Source organism: Prinia subflava, chromosome 2, assembly GCF_021018805.1.
Source record: "Prinia subflava isolate CZ2003 ecotype Zambia chromosome 2, Cam_Psub_1.2, whole genome shotgun sequence".
Lineage (NCBI taxonomy): Eukaryota > Metazoa > Chordata > Aves > Passeriformes > Cisticolidae > Prinia > Prinia subflava.
In genome coordinates, this window is record NC_086248.1 from 85396575 (window position 1) to 85408798 (window position 12224).

At 40.2% G+C, this 12224-nt stretch overlaps 1 protein-coding gene across 1 annotated transcript in view; it reads left to right on the plus strand.

Annotated features, from left to right (window-relative positions):
* Positions 1-6393: 6393 nt before the first annotated feature.
* Positions 6394-12224, plus strand: part of LRFN2 (leucine rich repeat and fibronectin type III domain containing 2) — a 40134-nt gene continuing 34303 nt past the window's right edge. The window contains exon 1 of the mRNA XM_063390848.1: positions 6394-8820. Coding sequence (XP_063246918.1) covers positions 7448-8820 — 1373 coding nt within the window. The 5' untranslated portion in view covers positions 6394-7447. The remainder of the gene's footprint in view (positions 8821-12224) is intronic.

A 12224-nucleotide genomic window follows, 5' to 3' on the forward strand; every position in this document is an offset into this window, starting at 1 on the left:
TCACAGGTAAAATCACACTAGTCAACAAAATCTGGCTGTGATTATTAAGGTTATAATGTGTCATTCACAAGTTCTGGATAGAGCTATATATTTTTTTTTATTTTGTCAGAAGTTTTACCCACTGGCAAGTATCAGCCCATGAGAAAAAACTCATTTGTAAGACTGCTCAGGTTTCATGAGACCACTTTAAGAAAGGTATTAGGTGAAGCATTCAAAATATCTGTTTCTAGTGTTTCTGAAATATAATGTTTTCACTTGGAAATCATGTGTTTTGTGTAAAGTACAATATTTGATGAATGAGTAAATCAAGCATGCCTATTGGATTTATGCTACAGGACTGAATCAATCTAGTTACTACAATCAGCACTCAGCAATTAAAAATTGAACAGTAAGCTTCAAGATAAATATAAATGAGACTGACCTTGGCACTGCAGGTAGGCATTATTCTAGAGTAAAAATTTCCATCTTCTGCAGCACAAGAAATTTAGGCTAATTGCCAAGAGGAATTTCAGGCCCATGTTTTGTTTTGTTTTTTTTCTCTGTTCTCTGTGTGTATGTGAAGGCTTTTCAGTCCCAGCTTCAAGTGGCACGATGCCAGATCAGACAAGATCTAGAGAGTAGCCATAAGGAAGTAGAGGCACCTGCACTCTCTGGATGGAAACTGGAAGAAAGTCCAGCTTCCAAAGGATGTGTGTCCCTAACTGTGCGACCCAGCCCTGGTATGATAGTATGACTGTGGAACAAGTTTACTGCTTATTAGACCATGGAGAACCTGCACAGCTCAGACCATCTTAACAGCAGAGAGGGCTGACAGTTTTCTAAAAAGGCCGATCTCAGGCCAAAGCCTTTTCAGTAGCCAAGATGTTGATAATGTCTGTCTTCCCTGTGGATACTCTGATTCCAAACAGGAGGTGGACACGATGCATAATTTCCTTCACAGAAGTCTAACCGAGTGTCTCTCCTCTGCTTTCATGAAACTATATTCTTGAACGTATTCTTGAGAAGTGAGAGTAGTAAATATTTCTGAGGCTTCTGCACTTCAGATTTTATCTGAAGTGATGAAAATGCCCCAAATGTATTGTGGGGAAGTGCCAGACAGGCAGATTCTCGGAAGTATACAGAATGTGTTCACTAAGTTTTATTTTCTCACAAAATTAATCTCAAAATCTTAACTAATTTTGCACATTTCTTAAAACTGAATGGCTTGGAACAGAAACTTCATTTCAGCAAAGTGCTAGCAATAGTAAAGAGTGATCTAACAGACCTACACCTGGTGGACTTTTTACTTAAGAGCCCTTGCTAGATTTCTTAGGAACTAGGATGTAAGTGCATTGCATGTCTAAGTGCTCCAGGGTCACTAAGGCTAGACACACACACCCTGCCCCAGCCATCAGGGACATCTTTGGCAGAGAAGCTAAAAACCAAAAAATGTTTCTCCTGGATCAGTACCTCTGTGAAAAATGAAAACATATGAATGAATATTTACATACATATTTCTCAGAATTTCTTCTGAGAAGAAACTAACTCCATCCCAGCTGAAACCAGGACAGTGAGTATACACATATTTGTGCCCAAAATGGCCTTTCCATATATACTGCAACAAAGTGACTCTAGGAAAGAATTTGTACCATGGTTTTCAAGAGCTTGCCTAAGAAGGCGATTTGCTAATCGTTTAACTGTATCAAACAAAAACAAAATTTTTGATTGATTCTGAAATTTGTCTGATAAGATTTGGGGTTACTATTGTCTTTTAAATCTTATATGTTAAAACTTCATAAAAGTGTCCAAGGGCTTTTTTTTGGCCTAAGTAATGTGAAATATGAAGAAGTGACTAATTCCAGAGATTAGGTGTGCTAGAACACTAGCATATGGATTTGTTCTTTTAGGATATATGGAAAATATTGATTTTAATGAAAGAAATTAGATACTTTAGTAAACTAGGAGAGATGAAAGCTACATTGATAATTTGGGCTTTTGATAGATGCGTTACTTCCAGCTTGGGAGTGGGAAGGAATTGGGCAATGTTAGCATTTAAAAAAAATAACATGACTGGTGTCAGGAAAAAATCAGGAAAGCATCATGAAAAATAGAGAAAAACATTCCAAGAATGCACACATAGAGACACAGGTTTTGCCCATGAGAGACTGAATGAGACAGAGACCTGTATCTTCTTATGGGAGAAAGCCCTGCCTAGGAAAATATTTGATTATTTCCTTGGGATCTGTTGAATGGATTAAAGCACACTTCATAGAGTGAGCTTTCTTGGAAATTAGCTGTGCATTATCCTTACCCCTGTTCTGGATCCTGTTACAACCATTTTTTTAAAGACTGCAATCTGTAAAAAAATGTTTTTACATTTAGGACCATCTTATGAGACAATTTTACTTGGACACATCCACCCTTTTAGCCTAGATCTTCCTAAATACTGGTAAGCTAAAACTGCTTCCAGGGCTAGGGAGCACAGAGCAGGTAGGAGAGACTCCCAGCTGCTTGGAAATGTGAAAACAAGAGAACAGCACTCAAAAGAATCAAACCACATAAATAAACCTCATGGTGGTAAGAGGGTGAAAACATATTTTTAGTTGCAACCTTGATATGGCTGCAATATTCAAGAAAAAAGTCGTATAAAGGGCAATAAATTTGTTACACTTTTCCCACAGTTCCCTTTTCTCTGTTGCTGTGGAAACAATATCAGTCACATTAATATGGGTAGAGCTTAGCATAGACAGCCACAAGTACCTGGAGATATGTGTGCTGTAAATGTTCCCTCTTTATGAGGTGTAAAATGTAAGGTGGCTGGAGAAAGCAAGCAGTTCACATCCTAGAGCTATTAATTTTTTCAATGAAACCAGCTCCTTAAAAGGCCAAGCCAAAACCTCCATTGCATTGTCTGTGTGCACCTGGTGAAGATCAGCTTTATCCTCCAAGAATGAAGGAGCCTAGGCAAGCAAAAAAGGCAAAAGATCAACAAAAGCAATGTCGGTTATCCTGTAAGCTGCTAGGTGCAAACTGACTTTAAACACCTGAAGAGCTTCACAGGTGCTCACAAAGGCAGCAGTGGCCTCACACCAAGCCTGTGTTTCCATGGATGTGCCACTGAGGACACATCCAGATGCAAAGATATTTACTTTCCTTATGAGCATTGCAATTGCTTGGTGAGTGAAGCATAAACTACTTGCATGGATCAGGGAGAACACAAAACCTACCTTTCCACACAGTTTTTTGGCAATGCAAGGGATTAAGGAGTAAGTTTTTTCCTGACCTAGTCCCACACTCTTTTATTCCTTGTTGATTAAACTGCTTATAAAAATATGTGTGAAACTTCGACCATCACTGCAATCCTTCAAGCTCTGCATCGAGGGTAGATATCCTAGTCACATAAGTTCACTTAAAACAGAGATAAGAGAAGATAAATAACAAGGAAAAGGGCAGCTCTCAGGAAAGAAAACCCAGTTCTTCCACAGCACCTAAAAAACTGAAGGGAGATATCTTAGCTTACCCACACAGTCCCTGGAGTCCGGGTCCCAGGGTGCTTGGAAACTGGAGAATCAGAACCTCTACCCATCCACCTCTCCTTTTTTAATATTTTTCTTTCTCTCTCTTTTTCCCAGCCTTGATGCTGCATATTATTTGTCTGACAGCTACCTTGTGCTTGGCGCTGTGGTAGGCAAAGGTTATGAGATTTAAATGCAAAGTTCAATGAATATAGAATTAAAAAATGCCTTGGAGATATTGCGGAAATGAGATGCCAAATCCCAGAATTTGTATCTTTATGAGGAAAATTTGAATACAAAACACCAAGTTTTATGGCTCTTGCACATATTAATTCATACCAATCCGTGTTCTAAGAGGACTAAAGGGGCTATTTTTCATCTTGGGCTGAGACAGGAACTCTTCCAGATTTACTGACTTGCTGTGAGAAATATGCTTTATCAGGCTGATAGATATCTTTAAAATGTAAATCAGAACGGGGAGCTTATCACAAGACTGCCATTAGCAGCTTATAAAATTCTTGGTGTTGCACTTTACAAGAGATTTTGTGAACAAGGTGAGCATTCTGGTCAGCAAAAACAGACCCTAAACTTGACACTATATTTTCTGTCTTACAAGAAAATTACCCAAAATTAAATCAAAACAATTTTTATTATACATCAATCTCCTTGGCAACTAGCAATTACAATGACTTTGTGGGATGGTCTAGATTTTAAAGGATATGATTTTAATTGTACAGGCTCAAGAATTGCAGTATTATCTGGTATCATCCCTGGAAATACTTAAGTCCAGGCTGGATGGGGCTCTGAGCAGCCTGGTCTAGTGAAAGGTGCCCCTTGGCAGGTGGGTTGGAACTAGATGATCTTGAAGGTCCCTTCAAACCCAAACTATTTTATGATTCAGTTAGTCTATGAGTTCCTACTTCATCTTTGGCCCAAGTGCTTTGTCTGTGTGGAGAGAGAAAGGAAAATCATTTGCCCTATGGAAGTCCCAGATTTTCTCCTTAAGGAGTCCTGTCCATTTCTGTTGTCTCCAATGCCCTATAGGAAGTCCTTTGGGTTTATACCCTCTTCGTTGCATTGTGAACTGTTCACTTTAGGATTACATTGTAGAGAAACCCAAGGCTCAGAAGCTTTGAAATAACAATGCTAGCAAATGATCACAGAGGAAGAAATCTCTTCTGTAAACAAACAATACTTGCATTAGTACTTTCAAGTGCGTGCACTAGGTGGGATGACAGTGGCTGCTGCCAGTTTGCCCTCTTGCTGGCAAAAAGCACATGCTGCACTCTCTGTGACTTTCCTGCACACGTGCAAGCACACACAGGCAGATGATGTGCTTTCGAGCCATCCACAGATGGTTTCCCCATCAGGGTTTGCTTTGCCATTTAGGCCTCCTGCTTCACATCCTCCTCTTGGTGCTTCAGTCCCTATTTTATGTAATTAACTTCTGTTCCTCCTCCCATTTTTACTTTTTTTTCCCGTGAATGCTCTTTATTCTGATGCTTAGAGTCAGCCATCTCCCCAAAGCACTGTGATATTTACCAGCATCCGGAAAAAATGTGGTTAGAGAATTGAGACACTTAAAGGAGACACGGCTGTCGCAAGTGTGCATTCACATTTTTGAATAGATATTCAGAGGGTGGGAATGTAGATGAGGGAGAAGCTATGAAAGGGCTTATTACTAATTAACTGTATCTATTTCTCTCCCTTTTAAACTGCTTTTTGTTTATCATTTCAGCTGGTAGGGTAATACACTAAATTAAAGCTGCATAATACATTTATAATTAAGATTGAAAAAGGCAATTGCCTGCTACTAAACTACCAATTGATAACATTGTAAGGGATATTTATAGCTCTTTGGTATGTATGTCACAGATTTGCATCAATAACAGACTTGCTTATCTCCAAACATTTGATTCAGTAGCCCTTTATTTACTATTGAAGGTAAGATTACTCTTCTCAAGCCATCCTTTCTAAAAGTGTCTTGCTTTCATCTTGTTTGTAAAGCTCAGCAAACACAGATGCTTCAGTTGTTTCCTCTGCTATGAAATAGTAATAACAGTATATAATTACCATCCTCACGCCATGCAGAAAACCTTGCCGTAACGAACACACTTTTCCTAGTTCAGCACTCAGAGCATCTTGCATTTCTACAGTTCCTCCTTTCTGACTCATCTTGCATATCCTGGAGAGGAGATACCAAGCCACCTTATCCAGGGCATGAACCAGGAACTTTTGGGCAGAGTCTCAAACATAGGCTGTTAGGTTTTTTTCCTTTCACAAGAAGATAGAGCAAGATCTGTTTAAAGAGTTCTTTAAAAATTGCTGAAGTGATAGTTTTTGTTTTGTGTTTGGTGTGTCTTGCTGGGGGTTCAATATATCGGAGCACGTGCCAAAAAACTGCTAAGTGTATGAGCGCCTGCATGATTGAGAAGGGATATGGCACATACCAAGCAGTGGTGCAAGTTTATTTGGTGATTGAAGGTTAGAGAGGCAAAATGGCCACATTCAAAATGAGAACCTGAATTGTGCCTTTAACTAGTGCCTCAGGGGGAGAGTCTTGGAGACGGGAGCAAACCATCCTAGCAAAAAAGCCAAGGAGAGCCCTCACAGAAATACAGCTCTGTCTATCTGCCCTTTTACTCAGAAGGAGAATGAGGGCTAGAAATGAGTGCTCATTCTTCAGCCCTGCTGGACAGCAGGGTCTGGGAAAGGGAGAAACATCAAGGAAGCAAGTTTCCCTATGTCCTGCACTTGTGGGAAGAATGTCAGCAAACCTGTACAAGTAAATATTCCCAAATCCAAGGCTTCAACTTCTCCCAACCACAATTGTCTCTCCAAGCCAGCTCAAGCATGACTTTTGTTTATTCTTCAAAGACACATTGTTGCAGTTTAAGCTGGAAAACTGTGTGAGAGGTTGGAAAAAAGGGAGATAATGGTGCAAAGAGGAATTGACAGGGTGCAAGGGAGGGACATGAAGATGGGCAAGAGCTTCACTGTCACTGCAACAGTAGGAGTTGCAGTGTGAGAGCATGTAGCTGTCAAAAAGCTTTCCAGGGACTTAAGGTAGCACAGTCCTCCCCTGGATCCCTTCTCTTTGGGGCTAGATGCTGTCACCATGGCTTGGTTGAGCACAGGGTGAAACCAGGTGGCAATTACACATGTGATTTCTGCTTCTAATGCTGTCCATCATTAATTTTATTATGAGTGGGCAAGTGGCTTGCCCCAGAACTGGCCAGATAATTACATGGTCATTATTAACCACATTACTGAAGGGTAAAAATGCAGTTATTTTTATCCATAAAGTCAGCTGCTTCAACCCTAAAACTAATTGCACATTATTATGCAGCAGAAAGTAATTATTATAGATACTGATTCTAGCTTCTACTCCCAAAGAAGCAGACACTATTTCAAATGAAATCTTTCAGGATTTTTAATAAGCCTTGCAATCTGTGGTGAAAGAAAGAAAGAAAGAAAGAAAGAAAGAAAGAAAGAAAGAAAGAAAGAAAGAAAGAAAGAAAGAAAGAAAGAAAGAAAGAAAGAAAGAAAGAAAGAAAGAAAGAAAGAAAGAAAGAAAGAAAGAAAGAAAGAAAGAAAGAAAGAAAGAAAGAAAGAAAGAAAGAAAGAAAGAAAGAAAGAAAGAAAGAAAGAAAGAAAGAAAGAAAGAAAGAAAGAAAGAAAGAAAGAAAGAAAGAAAGAAAGAAAGAAAGAAAGAGAAAGAGAGAAAGAAAGAGAGAAAGAAAAAGATTTTATCTTGTTTTTATAATGTTTTTTTAACACGTAACTATCTCATCCTGGAGAGCTGATGCCTTTAGGTGTGACTCCTGAGAGGAGGCATCTCTCTGGAGGTAGATGTTAGGCAAGACATAGGAAGAAATGTATTACAATTATTAAATGATAATTGCTGATGTTCTTTTTCACTCTTTTCTTCAGGTACAGTTGCGTGATTTACAATGGAAAAATTGCTCTGCGGCATCCTGGTGTTTGGAATGGCTGTCACAGTCAATGCTTGTCCCAAATATTGTGTCTGTCAGAACCTGTCTGAGTCACTGGGGACTTTGTGTCCTTCCAAGGGTCTCCTTTTTGTACCACTGGACATAGATCGAAGAACTGTTGAACTCCGTCTTGGGGGCAATTTTATTATCAATATCAGCAGACAAGATTTTGCCAATATGTCTGGACTTGTTGACCTTACTTTGTCCAGAAACACCATTAGTTACATACAGCCCTACTCTTTCACCGACTTGGAGAGTCTTCGGTCTTTGCATCTGGACAGCAACAGGTTGCCTGAGATTGAAGAGGATACCTTAAGAGGTTTAATTAACCTTCAGCATTTGATTTTAAACAACAACCAGCTAAGCAGCATTTCTGATGAAGCCTTTGAGGATTTTTTACTGACATTGGAAGACTTAGACCTTTCCTACAATAACCTCCGAAGCATTCCCTGGGAATCTATAAGAAAGATGATAAACTTGCACCAGCTCAGTTTAGATCACAACCTAATAGATTATATAACAGAGGGGACATTTGCAGATCTTCAGAAATTGGCCAGATTAGATCTAACATCCAACAGACTGCAGAAGCTCCCTCCTGACCCTATATTTGCCAGATCACAAGTAATTCCATTGGTTGTCACCCCGTTTTCACCACCTCTGTCCCTCAGCTTTGGGGGAAATCCACTGCATTGCAACTGTGAGCTACTGTGGTTGAGGCGGCTTGACAGGGACGACGATATGGAAACTTGTGCTTCTCCTCCAAGTCTAAAGGGAAGGTACTTCTGGTACGTACGGGAAGAGGAATTTGTTTGTGAGCCTCCTCTTATTACACAACATACCCACAAGCTGCTGGTGTTGGAAGGGCAGACGGCCACGCTGAAGTGCAAAGCCATTGGGGATCCCACCCCCATCATCCACTGGGTGGCCCCCGACGACCGTCTGATCGGGAACTCCTCGAGGACAGCCGTCTATGACAACGGCACCTTAGACATCCACATCACCACCTCCAAGGACTACGGAACCTTCACGTGCATAGCGGCCAACGCTGCAGGAGAGTCCACGGCAACGATTGAACTCTCCATTGTCCAGCTTCCCCATCTCAGCAATGGCACAGGCAAAGCGGCTCCGCCGAAATCCAGGCTCTCGGACATCACCAGCTCCACCAAGTCCAACCGCGGTGAGACAAAAGGCCCACCGGAAAGGGCTGTCCTGGTGTCAGATGTGACCACTACCTCAGCTTTGGTCAAGTGGACAGTCAGCAAGTCGGCCCCCCGGGTAAAAATGTATCAGCTGCAGTATAACTGCTCGGATGATGAAGTCCTGATCTACAGGTAAATGCATTTTTGTTTGGTCCTCTGATGATGGCATGGGGGGGAAATCAACATAAGTAGTCTTTTACTCTTTGACTTTTTGCTGACTTGACTTTGAACAGAGATGGCAATGTGACCAGTAGCATTAGTGGTATCTGACAAATTTGCATTCTCTCTGTCAGTTTGGCAAATAGTTGGTCTGTTCGTTGCTTTTCTGTCCAAGTCTCACACTGCAAATCTCTGTAGTACTTATTTTCCAACAGCTGTTTTCAGTAAAATTTTCAATTTGGGAAAAAATAGTGCTGCAGTTGGTGGTCTCCTTAGTATGCTTAACAAAGACAGGAAAACTTGAAGACTAGAAGTCAGAAATTTCCCTTTCCACCTCCTGTAGGTGGGATTGAAACAGACTATTTAGAGAGGAAGCAACGTGGGAGGAAGTTTGTGCTGTCTACCGATAACATAGGCTCTAATTATTCTGTGATTCAAGATCTGGGGTTGCTAACAAGACATTTTTCACCTATATGAAAGAGCTCGTTTCTTATTTCACTAACATCTGTTTACCCAACTGTAATGGCTGACAACTTTGGACCATTTAATTTTTTATACCATATTAAATGCAAGAAGAGGTAGATATAATTTCAGAAGCAAATCCTAAATGTTCCTTATGATCCTCCAGTTCTACAATTCCTATGACTTTTAATGATGTAAAACAGGAATCGCTCTTGCAGTGAAGCAGCAATAAATTTTTAGGGACTAAAAATGTGCAGAAACATTACAGGAAAACATTACTACTGTTTTTTCCTTGTGTATTGAAAGAATGATTGACATATTCATGCTAGCGATGAATCCCTAGAAACCACCTTGCCCTTCCTTTTTATTGCAAAGATTTCATTGAACTGAACTGTATCTTTGGGTGTATATGATCTACCAGCAGAAGTCAGAATCTCATGGAAAAGTAGAACCAAACATATCAACTCTTATAGCTTTATAAACATCCTGAAGCAGTGGAGAAAAATTGCATCTGCTAGAGATATAATGGGATTTGGGGTTTGAACCTAATTTGAGAATAAACCGTGGCCAAAACGTAGTCAAAGCCATTGATTTCCATGGTAGGTTTGGTGTTACCTGATGGCTACTCTGTTCTTCTCCTGCTGCCTGCAGGCAAAGTTGAGAAATTCATCAAGTCATGGTATTTGGCTTCCAGATCCCACAACAAGCCTTGTTATTTTCTTCTGTACCACAAGGTGGTTTTCTTTAGCATGAGGAAGTCAAAAGGAGAGGTAGCAAATATTCATGTGATATCTTTCCCTCACCCTCCTCCTGCAATGAAATCTAATTTTAAGGCTTCTCCAGAACAGAATGTTTAGTTGATATGGACAAAATTTTGTGCCAACAATACCTTTATCTGAGTCAGTTGTCAAACAGAAAGAATAAAATAATCAATTTAGATACTCCAAATTCACTCACTTATTGCCAAAAGCAGGAATATTGACCAGCAAGTATAAAGGCTTTTTTTTTAAGGATATTTATTCAAATACTGAATTAATCTGAGAAAATTCAGTTCTGTCCACCTCAACTCCTTAATTGTAAAATATCGTGAAATAAATCAATTAGAAAGTGAAAATTGTTTATTTTGCTTGGGCTAATGTACAGTGGAACCAGTGTGTTAGCTTTGGGTATTGCAACTATGCGGAGTTAAGCAGAATGAAAGGATAAGATAAAGTAATGATGTAGAATTAGGAACAGAATGGAAGAAAACATGCTAGTGCCATTTTATTCCCCAAGGCAATGCTCTTGGCAAAACTCAGCAGCAATTAAGATCTTAGCCACAGTGTAAGGCTGAAAACCACTCTGAAAGATGTATAAGTCATATGTTCATTGTAAAATTAATTTGGCCCAGTAAACAGAAATATCCCTGCAACCAGAAAGAGAAGTTCGCAGGGGTTGTCAGATGTTGGAAATGGTTGGATGTGTCAATTTTCTAGGGAGGAAAATTGGGAGGAAAATTTTCTAGGCCAGGGAAAAAAACAAACAAACAAAAAACCTCAAAAAAACACCACCACAAACAACAACAACAAAAACCACCAAAAAAACCATGCAGAAGCACTGACATGCGGCCTAGGAATTGGATGGGTGAGAATTGGGTGCCATAGGCAGAAATGAAAGATGTCATCTTGCCAGCCCAGTCTGGAAGAAAAAGTTGCTGTCAAGATTTTAGGCAACTGCTAGATTTTTTTATCATGTCCCCACTTGTCCTCCCAGTGAGGTTTTGGCCCTTTGCTGCTTTATTTGGTTGTGGCTCAGTTTTTCAGAAGCTCAGTGAGGAGAGCGCTGTTTCAAAAAATCTCCCATCAGACCTTTTTTGAGGATTCACTGATGATGCATAGCTCTTTTCATTCACAGCTCTCAAAAGCACTTCACCAAAGAAAACAATTTTTTTTCCTCTACATTTTGCACGAGGGAAAAATGAAGCATAGAAAGATGAAGTGATTGTCCAGCATCTGAGAGTTAATCAATGGTACTCATAATATCAAAACCAGTTCTTACAACTTCCAGTCAGGGAACCACTCAGTCCCTTAGAGTTAATTAAGTAAAGCTGTTTTGCTTTAATTGGTCAGATGCATATCACTGCAATGAGTGTGTGGAAAAACCTAAGGGAAAAGGATTTCAGCAGTGCTGTGCTCTATAAAACGCAGTGTATGTGCTAAATGGGACGTGATACTGTTTAGCTGCTAAAATGATGGGCACTTAATATACGCTAAGACAGTCGGTATTCCAGGACTGAGACACATCAGCTGTGCTCAGCTTTCACAAATCCTGCTCCACTAGCAAGAAATGTATGCACAGAACACAGAAATCTGCTGCTTTCTCTGCTAAGAATTTTTCATGAACCTTGTACTCATTGTATAAGAGTGAAAGCAGAAGTTCCCCCCTCCCCATTGATGTCAGCATCTGCCCTGATCATTACCCAGGACAGCAGTTCCATTTTCCCTTCCATGAGAGCTGTGATTTTCCACTGGCAGGATGGTGCAAAAGGGGACTACAGTAGGGTGCAATGGCTCAATAAAAATTTAAGTTTTGAGAGATTCTGGAAAATGTTGTCTGCTGGGCCTCCCATTTGCACTGTGCTGAAATGGTACCAGAATCTGAAGCTTGGCTTTGGATGTACCAATGCCATTATAATGAGGATTAGCAGGAAGAGCACGGTTTGTCTGCTTTCCCATCTGACCTTTGCTTGTATTTGTTTTCTCAGGGCCTTTGCTCAAGTTCATAGCAGGTGTTGATCTGTTTCAATGCATTCAGGGTGCATGTTTCTGACTCTGACCTAATGAGTAGATCCTGGATCTGCACTCTGTGGGTTTTAATGCAGCAATCTTTCCATTCTTTCATCTTGACTGTAACACCAACACCCGTGGCAGTAAATG